Consider the following 18,248-nt stretch of genomic DNA (forward strand, 5'->3'; position numbering starts at 1 on the left):
TTTCTTTTAAAGAATTCTGGCATTAACCTTTAATTCTGGGGAAACAAAAAGAATGACCCCTCCCCTCCAATCCACTTCCGTACACCAGCCGGTCTATCTAATGAATGAATGCGTTTGTTTGTTTGTTTTATTTCCAGGAACCCCCGAAATGCTTTGAAAGAAGCGGTTTTGACAGAAATATTAGAAACTTCTGACTTTCTATATTTGCTGCCAAATACGTCGGAAATGTCGATACTGCCTCTGCAGGAATGACGTGTATATAAGCATGTCACACATGCCATTACCCCCCCCTCTTCTTTTTTTAATTACTCACCACTTCATTGTCGCATACGAACCAACAGTTGTGAAATTCCACTTTTTACGGGTTTTTAGGGGCATTATCGGGGCTCCCTTGTTACCCTCGGCGTACCTGGAATTTATTCCGATCCTTCAAGCGAGATATCCGGGTATTTCGGCCCATGTCTGTCGGTGCTGTCTGAACAGATAATCCAGAAACTCCGTGCTCAGTAAATCCAAACGGCGATCCAAAATTCCTTTGATTACATCCATCTCCCGTGGGGAACAACTGATACATCCAAAAACGGGTACACCCAGCCGTGGAAAACTCCAGCTCAGAACACTGGCACTGTCGCGGCCCCTCCTCTTCCTCCTCCTCTTCACCTCCTTCTATGGGCATTAACGGTGATTGGCAAACCACAGTGGTCTCTCTGAGACGGAGATGCAACATGAGGACAAGTGGAGAGCAACGTTGATCCTTTTCTTCCTTTTTTTCTCAGCAGCTGGCATCTAACTTTTTCACGCACCGCCGCCTACTTGTGTTAGTAAAAGGCTCTAATTTGAAAATTAACTGCAAAGGATGAGAGGAAGCCGTCCCACTAACCATCTGACCACAGATACATACAGTTTATAGTTCACCTCCTTCTCCCCTCAGCTGCTGCTGCTAAAATCCAGTAAATTCAGCTGTTGCACACACTTGTTTCTCTGTGTTAATTTAAAACTTCACCACACACAGTTTCCCCTCTTTGCATCCCTCACACCTCCTCTGATGTGCTCTCCAGCTCATAGCCACATTTAACCCTTTCTGCCCCGCTGCACTCCCTCCCTTCTCATGTTAAACGCCCCTCCGCTTTGCCCCAGTTCTTTTTTTTTTTTGTCTTCATATGAGCCACCGGTTCAAAACCCGCCCTGCTTTATACTTTCGACTCTAATGTTGCATTCACGTCACTTCAGGTGAATTTCATATTTTTTTGTCATTTCTCTGACACTTGAAAGCATCTTGTGTGATTTAAAAACGTTTTTTTACTATTTACTTGATATCTGCTATTCATCCCATGCAATATGTGCAGTAAAGCAGTTCTCATCCCAACCTGGTTAATGATAACATTCCCTCATTTTATAAACATGCATGCAGGCTTTACTATGTAGATCCCTGAGTAGCGCAGATCTGTTTTCTAGCCTCTACTCTGCAGGGTTTGTGTGGTGTTAATCCCACTCAGTGTCTCTCTGTGATCTACCGAGGCCTTGTGTTCGTACCAAAGCTATAAAACTAAGAACTAAAAAACACTGAACGCCTTTTTCCTGGAACTGCAGAATAGAAACCACAGAGCCGCTGAAGTCAAGAGGAAGGAGGTGTGTTTAACTGCTGTGATGAAACAAAAAACAACTTAATCACACGACACTGTGCAGAAGAATGGGACACGCATCGCTTCTGTGGCTGCTCTGTAAGTACCTCATGTACTGAATGTAAAATGTGTAAATGTTGATCTTGTTGGAGTGCAGTGGATCTGGGACACAGAGATGTTTGCAGCTACAGGGAGGAATGAATTGCACAGGATTCAGCTTTAATTATATCAGTGGTTAATCCGTGCACTTTACTGAGCTCGAACAGCTGCTGCTTCTCTTTAACTGAAGGTTTCACCAGATTCAAGCTTTTACTTCTTTAAACTCTTAAAGTTCAGATTTTCAGGTTTTTGCTGCAGACAAACCGCAGCAGGGTTCAAACGTCTACTTCACCGTCTCCTGCAAATCATGCTGTTATCTTATTCTTGTCCTTTTTTACCAATCTTACTGATGATTACCAGTCATACATGTGCTCTGTGGTCACAGGTCTTGGTAAGCTGCATTTTTAAGCAAAGACTCCCCCCGTTTGTATCTCTGTGTGTATCTATGTTGCAAAGAGTGGCACCTGCCAAGCCTTTAAATATATCAACTCGTTTAATTGTCACTTATTCAATTTTCAGTCCAGGTTTCATGTCCAGATTAATTTTAGCTGGTAGTCACCAGTTTAAGTTGAGTGATTTTACTTTTTTTTTTCTTCCAAATTTCAGATTGCGGCTTACTTCTCTTCTCGGTGCTGAGCTGCATTACCTATGGAGGTGAGTGAACTCATAATTTGGAATCCTAGAGATGTTAAATGTATCAAAGTTTTTCTTCACAGAAAATAGATTTGACATCAGTATTTTTCCTTTTCTGAGTAATTTTTACATAAAATAGTTGCAGGAAAATGCATGCAATTAAAAATAGAGGAAAATTTGGGGAAATACACTCTTCGTGCTTGCTAAGAATTTGATGTTGAAACTGATACCATTACTCAAATAAAGAAATGTTCCAGTACATAAGTCACTACAGTTTAATAAAATAATGTGCACTGTTTTAGCTTCCGATCAACTTTTAGACTCAAGCATATGTTGCTTAAACTGGATTCAGATGTTCTATCTGTCTTTGACCCTGCACCACAACAGAGATCGGGATGTTTTAAAATTATTTTTTTCTGTTCATTCAAAAAATCTATAATCCCTCACAGCTCGTCTGACTGTGAGTCCCAGCAGCTCTCTGTTCTTTGAAGGAGACTTTGTGTCTCTGAGCTGTGAGGAGGACGACAGCTCTGCTGAATGGACTCTGAGGAGAAACACAAGCAGAGACACCAGAACTGAGTGTGAGGAGTGGGGAAAACCAGCTGGTTCTTCCTGTAACATCAGTGGCATCCTCCCATGGGACAGTGGAGTTTACTGGTGTGAGTCCAGAGAGGGTCCCATCAGTAACATGGTTAACCTGACAGTCACTGGTAAGCTGAGTGTGTGGAGTTAGTGTTGATGAAGCTGTGTGTAAATGGATGAAATGCTGTAGTTTGTCTCTGTGTTGAGGTGGATCAGTGATCCTGCAGAGTCCTGTCCTCCCTGTGATGGAGGGAGATGACGTCACTCTGCTCTGTAAAACAAAGACCACTCCCTCCAACCTCCCAGCTGCTTTCTATAAAGATGGCTCCCTCATCAGGAAGCAGCCTACAGGTCACATGACCATCCAGCATGTTTCCAGGTCTGATGAAGGCCTCTACAAGTGTGACATCAGCGGTCATGGAGAGTCTCCATCCAGCTGGATCACTGTCACAGGTGAGGCTTCTGTTTCTTTTACAGACTTTAGACCCAAAGAGACTCAAAGTGACCACAAAGACTTGTGTTTCTCTTTAGTTTCAGGTTCTTCTACCTCTCCTCCTCCATCAGCCTCAACTGCCTCCCTCCACCTCCCCTCTTTTTCTACTGTTTCCTTCTTCGCGGTGCTATCAGTTTCCTCCATATTTGGGTTGCTGCTGCTGGTTGTACTGGTTGTACTGGTGAGAAGATGTGTCTGGAGGAAACCTGAAGGTGAGACACACATTCTGTTCACATTTAATGTTTCTGTATAAAACCAGCTTAAAGTGACAAAATAACACAATCTACAGTGTTTTTCTCTGAGTGGTATAAAGTGGGTGAAAGTCAGTCCTGTTACACTGACGCTGATATCTCACCCAGTGGGAAACTCACACTGAAGTAACTGAAGTGGATAAACATAATCACACATGTAGGTGTGACCATGGGGTGAACTGTTCCTTTAATAACAGTCACATGATGCACAGGATGTGCTGTTTTTGCACTTTGTGAGCACTTGTTTTTAAACAGTTAAATTACGATATTTATAGTGAAACTACACACTGCAGTTGTGCAACATTTTCTGCTTCTGCATTTCATCTTCAATAACATGCTTTTAATATAGTTTACACTAAATGTTTTGTTTTGCTCTGGGTGAACCGTGATGCTGCACTTGAGATTTTGTGGTATCGAAGTGAACAGAAGCTTCGCCGCCGTCCAGTTTCCTGTTTTCTGACTGAAAGAAGAGAAGAAAAAAAGTTTTTTTTCTTTTACATGTTTTACCGCAGGTCTCACAAAGATCACCCACCGTAATGCTGACTTTAGTCTTTCCTCCACTTTGCATTTTAATCATCATTAGATGATTATGAATATTAGTGCTCCAAACATCGAAACATCGGCAGTTACAGTACAGTTATCAGTGGAAAATCTTTTTCATCTCATTTTTGCAGAAAGAGATCCTGCAGCAGCCACTGCTACCTACTCACCAGTGAGAAGAACCGTATCGAACCAGCAGTATGAGTCAAACAGGACGAGTGGTAGGAAACATTTCCTGTTAGATAATATCTAGATTCTTTGATGATCCAACGTTTCTTCAAAACGTTACTCAAGTTTCGTGTTTTGGGGTTTTTTGAAGAGAATCTCCAACATGTGCTCGTTCAGACACCGGTGATACTTTTAGGGTGAACTGCAGGTCCTCATGCTACTATTTTATCATGTGTATATATGCTATCATTTCCACTGCACTGGACATATAACAAATCTTTGTGACATGGCTTTAAGTGTATATGTTACACATTACTTTAAATATATCTTTACTTTTGTCACACCGTCAGACCAGCAGGCAGTGTGGACATCCAACTGTGTGAACACGAGAACGCAAAAATATATTATTACATTACACTCAATCATGTGTTATTTACCGGTATATTTATAATTAGAGCTACTTTGTTATATTTTGTAACTTTGTAATATGTTGTTTTCTTTAATTTAGTTTGGTTAGCTACTGTTCTTTACTGCCTTGGAGCAAGCATAGCCACATAATTTCCTCTGGGATTAAAAGAGTGCTGGGATAGTCAGATTCTGATTCTGACAAAGTGATTAATATTAAGTTGATACCATAGATACATCTAAAAAATCTGGGATCAATTGAAATCTCAGGAACCTTGATTTTAAAATCAAGGTCAGAGGTCAAGTTTTCTGAAAGTCTGGTAAACACAATTACAAGAAACGGACAAGTTGCCCCATTTTTTTTTTGGCCCACCTACTAAGAGGCTGAGGGTCCTTCTGACTGTTGTGCTGTTGAAACAGGCGACTCCTCCCTGTGTCAGATTAGGTAAAGGTATCTTATCTTGTGTTAAACCCCCCATTTTTTAAAATGTTGTTTCACTGGAAGACTCAGAGAAAGAAAGAAATACAGTTTTATATCAGATTCATCCCGACTGCAGTTTTCCCTTCCCACTGATTGCTGATTTATTAATATCATTATTTCATATGCTGAAGCAGCAGCAGTGACAGTTATCTGTTCTCAGAGGAAAATCTGACTTGATTTATGCAGAGAAAGATCCCCCAGCAGCTGCAACTGCAACCTACTCGTCGGTGAGAAGAACAGCCTCAAACAGGACGAGAGGTACGCCGAGTTTCCTGCAAGATAAGCTTTAAAACGTGTGATGTTTCCTAAAAAGTTCCACAAGGTTCATGTTCGGGGTTTCAGACGAAAGCCTGGTGCTTCCGTTAGAAAGTAACTGCAGGTGTCCTGATTTTTTTTTCTTCCATCAGTTCAACATTTCAGTACTGTTAGCCCTTGGCGTACGTTAGTTTGCGGGCAGATATCCATGTTTCTGCACGTCAGCGTACTAGAAGAGCGACAACAACAAAGAAGCTCTGCTGCACTTCAGTTTCCTGTTTTTCTGATTTAAAAAATGGGGAAACACTTTTTTAATTCAAATGTTATTTGAAGAAATGTATGTCAGAGTCATCCAGCTTTTTATCAAACACAATCTTTCCTCCACTTGACATTTTAATTGACACAAATGACACAAATGCCAACGTTTCAAATTGACTTTACAGAAAAAGATCTCTCAACGGCTGCCACCTACTCATCGGTGAAACGAGCAGCAGCAAACGAGCAAAACGGAGCAAACGGGACCAAAGGTATGAAAAATTCCCGGCACGACAAACTCAAAAATCTTTGAAGGTGTTCTGATGTTTCCACAGGAGGTTTTCTGGGGTTGATTGTTTTTGAACATGTGTCGGATGCATCTGTGATGAAATCTGCTCCATATGTTGGTGTTCTGGATCAGCAACTAAGCTAAGCACTAAACTGAAGTGCACGACTACGTTATGATGGTTGTTAATAATCGGAATCAGAATTCTTTAGTAATCCGAGAGGGAATTATGTGGCCACAGTTGCTCCAACATGGTACGAACTTTAACTAAACTAAACTAAACAAGAATCAGCTGACAAAAAAAAATCAACTCTTTTCAAATCTTCAGTCCACTGAACATCAGCCTCACTTTTCTAGGTGCTTGGAGACTTTCCAACTTTCCAAACATGGAATCTTAGACTCTTAACATTTCCAGGTCCATATTTTTTATCTTTTGACTCTGCTTGAATAGCTTAGCATGATTCACATCTCAAAATAATCCTTCTTTATTTGATATGGAGTCTTGGTGCAGGCCCTCAATTCATTCTCTCTCCCTCCTGACCACATTATTAGAAATGTTTAACGTGATTATCCATGGCTGGAACAAGATCTATGTCAGGAAATAAAGAAAAACACAATTGATCCACTTCAAGATGAGCTTTCCTTCCAAGTTATATCTTGAGTGCAGCTGCCAGTTTCAAAAACAGATAATGCGTCCATGATGATTTTCCTCCTCAGACAGAGCTGTAACACAAACAGCTGCTGAGTGAAGCAGATCTGTGGCGTCTCTGTGCTACAGAAACAAGAGGAAAGTCTGGATAAGCATGTGGTGATGCTCACGTTCTTTCTGATCCACTTCTGCATCCTTTGGTGGGAACTGAAAGTGTAACCTTGGATCATCTGATATTTAGGAAGCTGGTCCCGTCGAATGATGGTAACAACATTGTTGTCTAAGGAGCTTGGAAAGAAAAGTGTCTGGACTTCTTTAAGCTGCTTGAAGACGTTTCACCTCTCATCCAAGAAGCTTCTTCAGTTCTAAGGTCAAATGGTGGAGAGTCCCAGATTTAAGCCTGCAGGAGTTTTGGGACAAAAGGACCCCCTGATGATCCTCTACCTAATCACATGAGCCAAGGTGTGAAAATGGGTGTGGGTCACAAACACAGTTGTGCATGTTCAATGCAGACAACAGGATTCAGACCCCTTCACATTCACCCTCTTGTTTGTGTGCAAGAAAAAAACAGAAGTGTGTCCACCGGACTCTCGGAGTGAGCACAAACTTTTGTTCTTTTTGTGTTCTCACTTTTACTATAAAGTCAGGAACTCCTTCTGATGTGGTGAAGGTGTCTTTAAGTGGTTCAAACCTTTTGACTCATGGGGCTTTGAGCTTTCAGACTTTGTGCACTGATAATAAAGCAGCAGTATTTTCATTCAGATTTTTAAACTGGGTCATTCTTCCTCAGAGTTTCCCTGCATATACTTTCACTCCGTTGTAGGACTGACCAGTGTTAATTGGGCCAAATGAGGCCAAGAAGCCATGGCAAAAACTCACATCTGTCCAATATGAGGTGAATATCGGTGGAGGCAGCTACACTCACCCTAAAAGTCAATTTTTCTTTGAAACGGCTTTCACAGCTTAGCAAAGTGCTTTATTTGGGTTACGTTAAGTTTGCAAAGTGTTAAACGGGCTTGGCAGATGTGAGTAGCTCTGCACTCATTAAGCTTCCTGTTTCGAGCACTAAACTCAGCAGAGGTGCTAAAAAAAGTCACTCCAGGTTGAAGAGAGGATGTGCTGTGACTTTACATGCAGCCCTACTCATGAAAAGTCCACATTTTCCCTCACGTGACTTCTATCTTGTTTTTTCAGTGTGTGATCCAGCTGCAGGTTACTCTTCGATGCACATAACAAGCGAAGTCAGTTATGGAGAAATCGCCATCAGGAAAAACAGCAGGCACAGAGGTACAGCTGCTCCTCTTTCATACTCGCTGATCTTCTGCAGGATCTGGTTTAAGTGCACAGATGCTGTTTGTACAGAGGAGGAGGAAGTCGGATCACTTTGATCCCTCCACACTGTAAAAGCTAATCAAAGCCTAAATGCAATAGAAGAAGAAGAATGGGGTCAGATTCATCCTGCTGCTGGCACTGTGATAAACACTGTGAAAAGATGATGATGCAGTGACAGCATCTGCACTGTAGAGCTCCACAAAGCAGACAGGAGAGACTCAAACTGTAACATGAGGAAAATGCTGAGGTTTAACACAAATACTGAAAGTAGCAGAGCTGCTGCAGACGAAGCAGCAGAGTGTGACCCACAGTAAGTATGACATACTATATGAACGTGTGAGTGTCTTACACCTCTGAGTGCTCAGGAGGAGCAAACATAACCACAGCCTAACGAACCATTAAAAAAACACATCATTTATTCACTTACTGAAAGTAGATCTAATGTTTGTTTAAAGCCAAGAAAGAAAGGTAGAAAAAAGGAGGACAGTGTACGAGCACACATCTCTCAGGATCATGAACCGTTTTTAAGATGCTGAAAAATTTAGATATTTCTCATAGAATTATTATAAACTATGAATCTATTAATTTATACTTTCATCTGCTGGGACACAACGCAAAAAAGCACATTTTGATTTTATAAAACATATATCAGAGGCTTATTTATGAGCTCAGCAGGTAGGATCATATCACTGTTGTAAGGTTTATAGAACAATAAAATGGTTTTAACCTTCAGCCAACAGGATGAAAAGGGAAAATATAAAGATGCTTATAACAAACTTATTGATGCTCATCTGGGAAAGACAGAGATTTTAGATCATCGTGTTATCTGTGCTCTGAGCTCAGCGGGATCCTGCAGAGATCTGGTGGCAGTTTTAACCTGCTGATCTCTTAGGCTGACCATAACCTGCTCTTCAGCCCTTAACCCTGCTTTGTACTGTAGATCTGAAGACATTATGCCTTTAATGACACCTCACAGGCTCTGGGTTTGAATCTCCTGGTTGGCTGTGTGCAGTTTTTACACTGGACTGGGGACCTGTTTAGTTTGTAGAGCTCTATCCTGTGTGAGCTTAAGTTGGATCGAGTGTTAGGGAAGTGTGTGGAGGGAATATTTTATAACCAAACCAAAAATGTTTTTTGCACTTAGGTTTTTGTACAGATTAAACAAATATTCATACAAGTTTTCAACAAGTGTGGCCAGTGTGAGCAGGTAGATTTGGTACTTTGGACAGAGCTAAGCGAGCTGCTTTCCTCTGAGTCCACTATCAGAGATAAACATTAACAGACTGCAGATAATTTACTGCTGATGTGAAATGTCCCAGTAAGAGAGGCAGCAGGAGCAGTTACAGCATGTTTAGTCTCATAAAATCATTTCTCTAATAAGAAGTGCGCACACTTAGTGCATTTAATAAAGCACGAGCCCCACATGGACGTAAATACACAACAGGGACAAGTGGGTGGTGCATGGTATGCCTACGTCTCTTCATAAAACAGCATTAAATAAGTTTCATTCAGATAAAGGTAGGATTAGTGAAACAGGACGTTTAGAAATTCTATGGATACCAAGTATTTACAAACAGGCGGATGATCAGTGAAAGATTATCACTGAAGGGTTTTTTGGGGAACAGAAAAAAGTCACCAGCTGCTGCTGACACATCTTCAGTTCCTGAATGATTAGTGTTCATGTTCTTAGGAAAATAAATCAAAGTGAAATGACTTCAAATTTTATACAGTAAGTTGTTAAATGTTTTTTCTGCCTCAAAGAAACAGTCGACTCATAAAGGTAGAAATATTAAAAAAAAAGGAAAATCAAAGCTACACACAGTAAATTAATAATGGACAAGCTGACATATCATTAAAGGAAATGCATGTATTGGTATCACATCACCAAGACTGTCCTGTAATGATAGAATATGTTTTTTTTAAAGTTAAAAGAATATGTCAATAACATTTCAAAAGTAAATAGTAAAAAAAACAGGATTGTGTCAACAGTGAAGTGACACAATCCTGAATCAGACTCACCAGAATCCCAGTATACTACAAAAATAAACGACAAGTTTAATAAATTAAAAAACCAGGATCATGACAACCAGCCCCCCGACAACAGATACATCACCACAATGTTATTGGACTTGGGGATCAGTTTTTTTTTAAGTCTGTTGGCATCTGAAAAATAAACTTCTTGTAAACAGGAAGTAAGGTCAGACAGAAGCAGGCTCAGGGAGGGGCGGCTATCTGCTGCGAGTGGTTGGTTGTGAGGGGAGGGAGACTGGACAAAGACAAACTGTGGAAGAGAGCCAGACATTAATAATATTAATAATAACTAATGATTAAATACAGAGAGGTGAGTGATTAAGAAGAAATCCCCAGTGCACCATGGGAAGCCCCCCAGCAGCCTAGACTGATTACGACATAACTGAGGCAGGGTTCAGGGTCACCTGATCCAGGCCTGACTTTATTAAAGGAGAAGAATCCTGCAAGAACAAATGTCCTAAAGGGAACAAGCCTGAGGAGCCAGAAATCTCTGACATGAGCCTGCTGAAGGGGGCCCAGCTTGGGCCAGACTCATTGTTAGTGTCAGGAAAAAGGTCAAAGGTCAGATGAAAAAAGTCTTTTGTTGAGCAAATTTGAGTTCCTCTGCTGCCACCTACTGGCTCATATCGTTTTGTGACTCGTTTATTTTTATGCACTGCACTTACTGGCCACTTTATTAGGTACGCCTTGCTATTACTGGATCAGTCCCAGTTTTGCCGTCAGAACTGTCTTAATCCTTCATAGACTCAGCATGGTGCTCGACAACATTCCTCTGAGGTTTTCATCCATATAGAGATGATAGCATCACACAGCTGCTGCACATTGATGATGTGAATCCAACACGTCCCTAAAGTGCTCCACTGAATTTTCAAGGGTTTGATTTGGTACAGATGCTAGAACTGCATTTATGACACAGAGTGTAATAGTAACTGTAATAGTTTTATATTCTTAGACTGAAAATGAATCTTAGAAATAAGCAACAGTTTATTGTTGACATTTTGCTCTAACAACAGAGTGTGAAATGTACAAAGTGATGAGATTCCTCCATTATTTAAACCAGTTTACTGTCCTGTCAGATTCTTACTTCAACTGTGAGCTCTATAATGTGATTTCAATTAAGTTTTATCTATATAGTGCTGAATCACAACAACATTCACCTCAGGATGTTTTATATTGCAAGGTAAAAAAAACCTGGCATAACACAGAGAAAACAGCAACAATCAGACAACCTCTATAAACAAGCATTTTTAGACAGCGGGAAGGAAAAACTCCCTTTTAACAGGAAGTAACCTCCACGAAAACCAGGCTCTGGGAGGGGCGGCCGTCTCTGGTGACTGTCAGGGCTACTGAACGGACTCACGCGCAGACAGTTCTTTTCAAGGAAACACAAAAGGGGATTTATTTACAATGGGGATCACCTTAGTGCAAAATATATGTACAGTGAGTTGGGAGGGGGTCCAGGGCTCCAGGGAGAGAAGGGGGGGGGGGGGGGGGGGGGGATCCACACACGCGCTTCCTTTTCCACTCAGTCACCGCCACCGCTCCTCCGCACACACGCACTCCTCTTCAGCCGCACTTGCTCCCACACTCCACACACTGCCCCACTTGGACAGGTCCGGTGATTTGGTCCAGAATCTACAGACAAGAAGTGCACGGTTAGTTCCACAACAGGAAAAACAAACAAAACGTCTTCGAATAAGCCGCGAGCACGAACTCAGGTAGTTTAATGTTCCAGCGGTGAGCTGCTCTGTGCCACTGCCTTAAATAGCAGCTGGGGAAATCAGCCCGATCAGCCGCAGGTGGACATCATCACACGGGTGCGTGGGCCAAGAGCGAGAGCCTGTAATGAGCTCCACCCAGGCAGAGAGGAGGAGGAGAGAAAGAAAACCAAAATGAACAACAACAAAACCTGTAGCCAGCATGGGCCAGCCAGAGAGACACGGGGACCGTGACAGTGACTGGCTGGAGGAGAGGGGAGGGAGACAGGAAAACAGACACGCTGTGGAAGAAAGTCAGAGATTAATAATAACTGATAATTAAGTGCAGAGAGGTTTATACACACATAGTGAGTAAGTCACTCTCAGTGCATCATGGGAAACCCCCAGCAGCCTGGGCCTGTGAAAACAGTTCATTTGAGTCAAAGCTAACGAATCTGAGTCTCTTTAAAGGGTTCATTTGATCTATTTTATCAAATCCAAAGTCAGTGAAAAAATGAATATATTGTCTTGATCTTTGTGAGGATTCATGTGAGTACAAGACTAAACGTGTCCCGGCTCTGTTACACTTCAGTGGATGTTTTCTTTGTGGAAAATGTTGCATGTGCAGTTATTTTTTGATGTGTCCAAGAAGTTTTTATCACCTGATATTTAAAAGTTTCTTTAATCTGTGTGTTTGTGTTCAGATCCTTCACCAGAGCCAGGGGTCATCTACTCAGCACTGAAGTCAACAATGACGCCTTCCAAACAGCCGATCCAGTCTGACCAGAGATGACGGCTGGCTGCTAAATATAGTCCTGCACACCTCTGTGCAGCACATGTTATTTATTTAATTACATGCTGTGTGTGTTTGCAGTTTTACAGTTGCACTGAAATAAATGACTTGAATGTACAGTTTACACTGAGGTGGATTTGTTTTTTTCCATTTGGCCAATCACTGGAAACATGAAGAATCACGAATGCATGTCCATGCCTGCAGAGTTCATCTTTGAAAACAGTCACTGCATGTTATCCAGCTCCACCTACTCCCCTCCACACATGCTGGGTTGTTTTAGCACAACAGATATTGTATCAGTGATAGAGGTAAAGAAAACACTTTGCTGTTTATAATGCATGTTTAAAGGAGGTGAGTGCAGCTGTCTCAGATGAAATCTAGGGGACTGGGTCCTAGAGGTGGACCAATTTTTGCATATTTTATAACATAGTGCCATAGTGCTGTTGAGTGCCAGGAGGATTTCTATGATATATTATATATTTGATCTATTATACATCGGGGAAACCAAACAACCTCTGGCGAAGCGGATGGCACAACACAGAAGAGCTACCTCGTCAGGCCAGGACTCTGCAGTCTATTCACACCTACAGGCCAGTGGACACTCTTTCAAGGATAAGACAGGGAGGAACGCTGGTTTGATCGCAGAGTCAAGGAGGTCATTTATGTGAAAAGGGAAAGACCATCTCTGAATCGAGGAGGGGGCCTAAGGGTACATCTGTCACCATCTTACAATGCTGTGATTGCAGCCATTCCCCAACTCTCTGTGAATGGTACTCATGAGCATTGGTGCATGATTTCTTGAATCATGTTCTCCATAAACTGATGTAAATTTATATATACACATTTTTGTATCAAATGTTAGTTTAAAGTCTACTGTTTTAGTTTAGTCAGTTCCCTTTCTTATCTTCTTCTTCTCCCTGCATCTCTTCCTGCGTTCCCTAGTCAGTCTTGTCTGCATGTTTATTTGCCTTTCAAATTCCCCAGTCCCCGGCTCTCTGTGTCCCCGGCTCTCTGTGTCCCCGGTTCTCTGCGTCCCCGGCTCTCTGTGTCCCTGTCTCTCACCCTCGTTCTGTGTCTTCCTAGTCTCGTCTGTCTCCTTCCTCCTCTTTCCTGTATTTTGTCAGTCTGCGTCTCAGTGTGTGGCTTCCAGTTTTATTTTGATAGTCACTTAGCCTGTGTGCATCATATTCAATTTTGCTTCACCTGTGTTATAGTGAATTTAAGGAGTAGTGTTGCTGGTTCATCAAAAAATGTGGCCACCAGGGGGCATTGGTTAAAATGCAAATGCTTTATTGAACTGTAGTTTTTGTCCCTGGGTCTCTGAACTATTTAAAGGTTCCAGGAGAGACAAAGGAGGAAGTTGAGACGGAGAGATGCTTGGGGTTTCTCATTGTAGAGTTATATGGTTTATATTTAGGGTTATGGATAGTTTTGATGATAGTTTTAATTATAAATATAACATACACACGTTTATACGATTAATGATCTTTTTTGGAAAGTGTGGAAACACCCCTGGCATTTTATGAGGAGGGCGTGCTTTTCAGCAGATGGGTATGAAGGGCTGCCAATTGCTAATTTAAAGTGCTGATGGTAGATGCCACTAGTGCTCCACAGAGCTTCCATGTTATGTTGCTGGAGTATTTTGTTAACTTGCAGTTAACTTTATTAACTGCAGCAGTCTTGTTAACTTCCATACCTGTATGTTGATTAAAAACAATGCCTACAATGATTGGAGCCTTGCTTCTAACAGTTATTCATCACACTGTTTCAGTAAGATATCTAATCATGAGTTTTTTCCACATATTGAAAAATGTGATGCAGCCTGTGTAATGCATTTTTAGAAATCTTGTTAATCTTGGAGGTGTTATTGAAACCGAATGAAAACAGGAAGAACAGGCAGGAAATATGTGTGAGATCAGACCTGTTTATCATTTTTGTCTCTGTGCTGCTGCAGGCTGACCCAGATGGCATAAATACATTATTATTAAAACATTATTATTTGTGAGTAATAAAAGGCCCACTGTTGAAGAAAAAAGACACACCTCTGTCCCATTGTTGTCTTTTAGAGTATAACAGCTTTTCAGTAAGCCCTCTGATTAATAGAGCAGAAAATGTCATTAAATTGAAACCATGGGTAAAAGTGAAACTGAATCACTCCAGCAGTCGACCATATAACAAAGTTATATTTTACAACTTATAATACGTGAATAGGTCAAACATAAACAAAATACATCACTGAGCTTCATATTCTATCAACATTACATCAATATTAATAATTTTCCATCCATTAAAAAAATGAATTGAACTGAAACTGATTATTTTAGACATGCTGCAGGACCGGATGCGCTGTCTCTTACCCTTTACCCGCCCCTGTTGCTTGTCTTGTGTTTCTATGGTGTACTGATAGTCATGTGCTTTTGTGCTGAGGTGTTTTTTCTGTTATCAAACTGTTCTCCCACTAGGAGCTCAGTCTGAGTGGAGTTTTTTTTCCCTCCTCCTCTTACCTCATGTTATGTATTTTTGTTGTTTTTTTCCTATCAGCCTACCTTTCTGACATGTCTCCCCAATGTGATGTTTGTGTAAAGTTGGTCAGAAGGTTCCTTTGTAAGTGCGCATGTGCCATTAGCGTGCTGCCTGCTGTAACCCTAATTTCCTTCGGGATTAATAAACTATTCTGATTCTGATTTACGTATTCTATCCTTTTTAAGCCTTTTCTTATTAAAGTTAACTTCTTCTAAGTTAGTGTCTGAGTCCTTGACATTTTTCAGGTGTCCTCATGTTCCTATTCATTTTTACACTTCTCTTGTGTGTGTGTGTGTGTGTGTGTGTGTGTGTGTTTGTGTGTGTGTGTGTGTGTGTGTGTGTGTGTTTGTGTGTGTGTGTGTGTGTGTGTGTGTGTGTGTGTGTGTGTGTGTGTAGTTTACATCATCTTATTTCTATAAGGTTATTACTGTTAGTCAGTTAGTTACAGTGACTGCTGTGTGAACGTCATCACTTAAGTTAAGCGCTTTGACAGCATATCACCAGCAGGTGGCAGCACAGGACATTCAGCCAGGCCAACAACAGGCTTTCAGTCTTACCTCTGTGATGGAAAATTAGTGCTTCACCTCATCTAACCTCTGTGCACCATCAGTATGTAATTGTAACTTTTCTGTACAAAGACAGTGTATGAAGATGAGAAAACAACTGACCGTAAGCTTTGCTCAAGGTCATGACACAATACATTATAAAGCTGGTATGATAGTCTGAATTTCTTGCTAACTGCTGAACAGAGAAAAACCGTATCCACACGAGGGCTATAAAGGAGCTGACTTTTATTAATGTTGGTACAAACCCTGTTCGTGCTGTGTTGATCCCTTTGCAAAGGTTTTAACTTTCTTTCATGAATCTCAGAAAATCTGTTAGGTTTTGGTGCTCATATTATTTTTCCACAACAATTTTGGCAATGAGGATGGGATTTATCAAGCGATTTCTTCTCTGTTTTCATTTTAATTCAGGAAAATCCACAGGTAGATGAATGAATCTACGAACAAATTATTGTGGAGATGAGTGCATTACAACAGAGACCAGAAGTTGTCACAGCTGAAATGATGTCAAATGTCACAGTTAAAAGACGTACCAGCATCACTACTCCCACAGCAGCAGATGGTAAACAACATGATATTATTGCAGCCATTTCTGAAATCTGTTCATCCAGACCTGACCCACAGGAGGCATCGCTGGCTAATTCTAATCTGAGGGTATTTGTGGATGATTTGGCATCACACAACCAAGCCCACGGTTAATATCAAGTAGGATGTGCAGTGATTGCAGAACATAGGTAAACACATGGGGTGATACATGATTTTTGACACATTATGGAAACAGTAGTTTCAGCTGATTTAACGAAATCCATTGCACATCATACTCCCTCCACTCTGAAGCTACAGTGGGGCAAAAAAGTATTTAGTCAGCCACCGATTGTGCAAGTTCCCCCACTTAAAATGATGACAGAGGTCAGTAATTTGCACCAGAGGTACACTTCAACTGTGAGAGACAGAATGTGAAAAAAAAATCCATGAATCCACATGGTAGGATTTTTAAAGAATTTATTCGTAAATCAGGGTGGAAAATAAGTATTTGGTCACCTCAAACATGGAAAATCTCTGGCTCTCACAGACCTGTAACGTCTTCTGTAAGAAGCTTTTCTGTCCCCCACTCGTTACCTGTATGAATGGCACCTGTTTGAACTCATCATCTGTATAAAAGACACCTGTCCACAGCCTCAAACAGTCAGACTCCAAACTCCGCCATGGCCAAGACCAAAGAGCTTTCGAAGGACACCAGGAAAAGTATTGTAGACCTGCACCAGACTGGGAAGAGTGAATCTACAATAGGCAAGCAGCTTGGTGTGAAAAAATCAACTGTGGGAGCAATCATCAGAAAATGGAAGACATACAAGACCACTGATAATCTCCCTCGATCTGGGGCTCCACGCAAGATCTCATCCCGTGGGGTCAAAATGATCATGAGAACGGTGAGCAAAGATCCCAGAACCACACGGGGGGACCTGGTGAATGACCTGCAGAGAGCTGGGACCAAAGTAACAAAGGTCACCATCAGTAACACACTACAACGGCAGGGAATCAAATCCCGCAGTGCCAGACGTGTTCCGCTGCTGAAGCCAGTGCATGTCCAGGCCCGTCTGAAGTTTGCCAGAGAGCACATGGATGATACAGCAGAGGATTGGGAGAATGTCATGTGGTCAGATGAAACCAAAGTAGAACTTTTTGGTATAAACTCAACTCGTCGTGTTTGGAGGAAGAAGAATACTGAGTTGCATCCCAAGAACACCATACCTACTGTGAAGCATGGGGGTGGAAACATCATGCTATGGGGCTGTTTTTCTGCCAAGGGGACAGGACGACTGATCCGTGTTAAGGACAGAATGAATGGGGCCATGTATCGTGAGATTTTGAGCCAAAACCTCCTTCCATCAGTGAGAACTTTGAAGATGAAACGAGGCTGGGTCTTCCAACATGACAATGATCCAAAACACACCGCCCGGGCAACAAAGGACTGGCTCCGTAAGAAGCATTTGAAAGTCCTGGAGTGGCCTAGCCAGTCTCCAGACCTCAACCCCATAGAAAATCTGTGGCGGGAGTTGAAAGTCCGTGTTGCTCGGCGACAGCCCCAAAACATCACTGCTCTCGAGAAGATCTGCATGGAGGAATGGGCCAAAATACCAGCTACTGTGTGTGCAAACCTGGTAAAGACCTATAGTAAACGTTTGACCTCTGTTATTGCCAACAAAGGTTATGTTACAAAGTATTGAGTTGTATTTTTGTTATTGACCAAATACTTATTTTCCACACTAATTTACGAATAAATTGTTTACAAATCCTACCATGTGGATTCATGGATTTTTTTTTTTTCACATTCTGTCTCTCACAGTTGAAGTGTACCTCTGGTGCAAATTACTGACCTCTGTCATCATTTTAGGTGGGGGAACTTGCACAATCGGTGGCTGACTAAATACTTTTTTGCCCCACTGTATATGGCTGAAGTCTCAGTCCCCATCTTTCTATTCTGGCAGGTGGTTTCGACCTTGGTTATTCCAGATGATTTCAAGTGCCTTGTGATCGGTCACCAGTGTGAATGGATGTACATAAACGTACACATGGAAATGTTTGCAAC

At 41.5% G+C, this 18,248-nt stretch overlaps 1 protein-coding gene across 1 annotated transcript; it reads left to right on the forward strand.

The window, feature by feature from the left end:
* Positions 1–1,554: 1,554 nt before the first annotated feature.
* On the forward strand, positions 1,555–12,674 carry LOC147334333 (uncharacterized). Its single transcript, XM_086271531.1, has 10 exons — positions 1,555–1,721; positions 2,328–2,375; positions 2,804–3,064; positions 3,144–3,389; positions 3,468–3,641; positions 4,355–4,441; positions 5,461–5,532; positions 5,973–6,056; positions 7,914–8,006; positions 12,484–12,674. The coding sequence occupies exons 1-10, from the start codon at positions 1,691–1,693 to the stop codon at positions 12,570–12,572; spliced, it is 1,185 nt and encodes a 394-aa protein (XP_086127657.1). The 5' UTR covers positions 1,555–1,690; the 3' UTR covers positions 12,573–12,674.
* The last annotated feature ends 5,574 nt before the right edge of the window (positions 12,675–18,248 follow it).

The sequence above is a fragment of the Aulonocara sp. 'chitande type north' Nkhata Bay genome, linkage group LG3 (genome assembly GCF_057382095.1).
Source record: "Aulonocara sp. 'chitande type north' Nkhata Bay isolate Kocher_YH1m ecotype deep benthic linkage group LG3, A_spYH_male_GT1.1, whole genome shotgun sequence".
Lineage (NCBI taxonomy): Eukaryota > Metazoa > Chordata > Actinopteri > Cichliformes > Cichlidae > Aulonocara > Aulonocara sp. 'chitande type north' Nkhata Bay.

Excerpts from the sequence above, each read along its gene's own strand:
- LOC147334333 (XM_086271531.1), top strand. The coding sequence starts at position 1,691 with ATGGGACACGCATCGCTTCTGTGGCTGCTCT. Across the intron at positions 3,390-3,467 it reads CAGCTGGATCACTGTCACAG|TTTCAGGTTCTTCTACCTCT; the intron begins GTGAGGCTTCTG and ends GTTTCTCTTTAG. Across the intron at positions 3,642-4,354 it reads TGTCTGGAGGAAACCTGAAG|AAAGAGATCCTGCAGCAGCC; the intron begins GTGAGACACACA and ends TCATTTTTGCAG.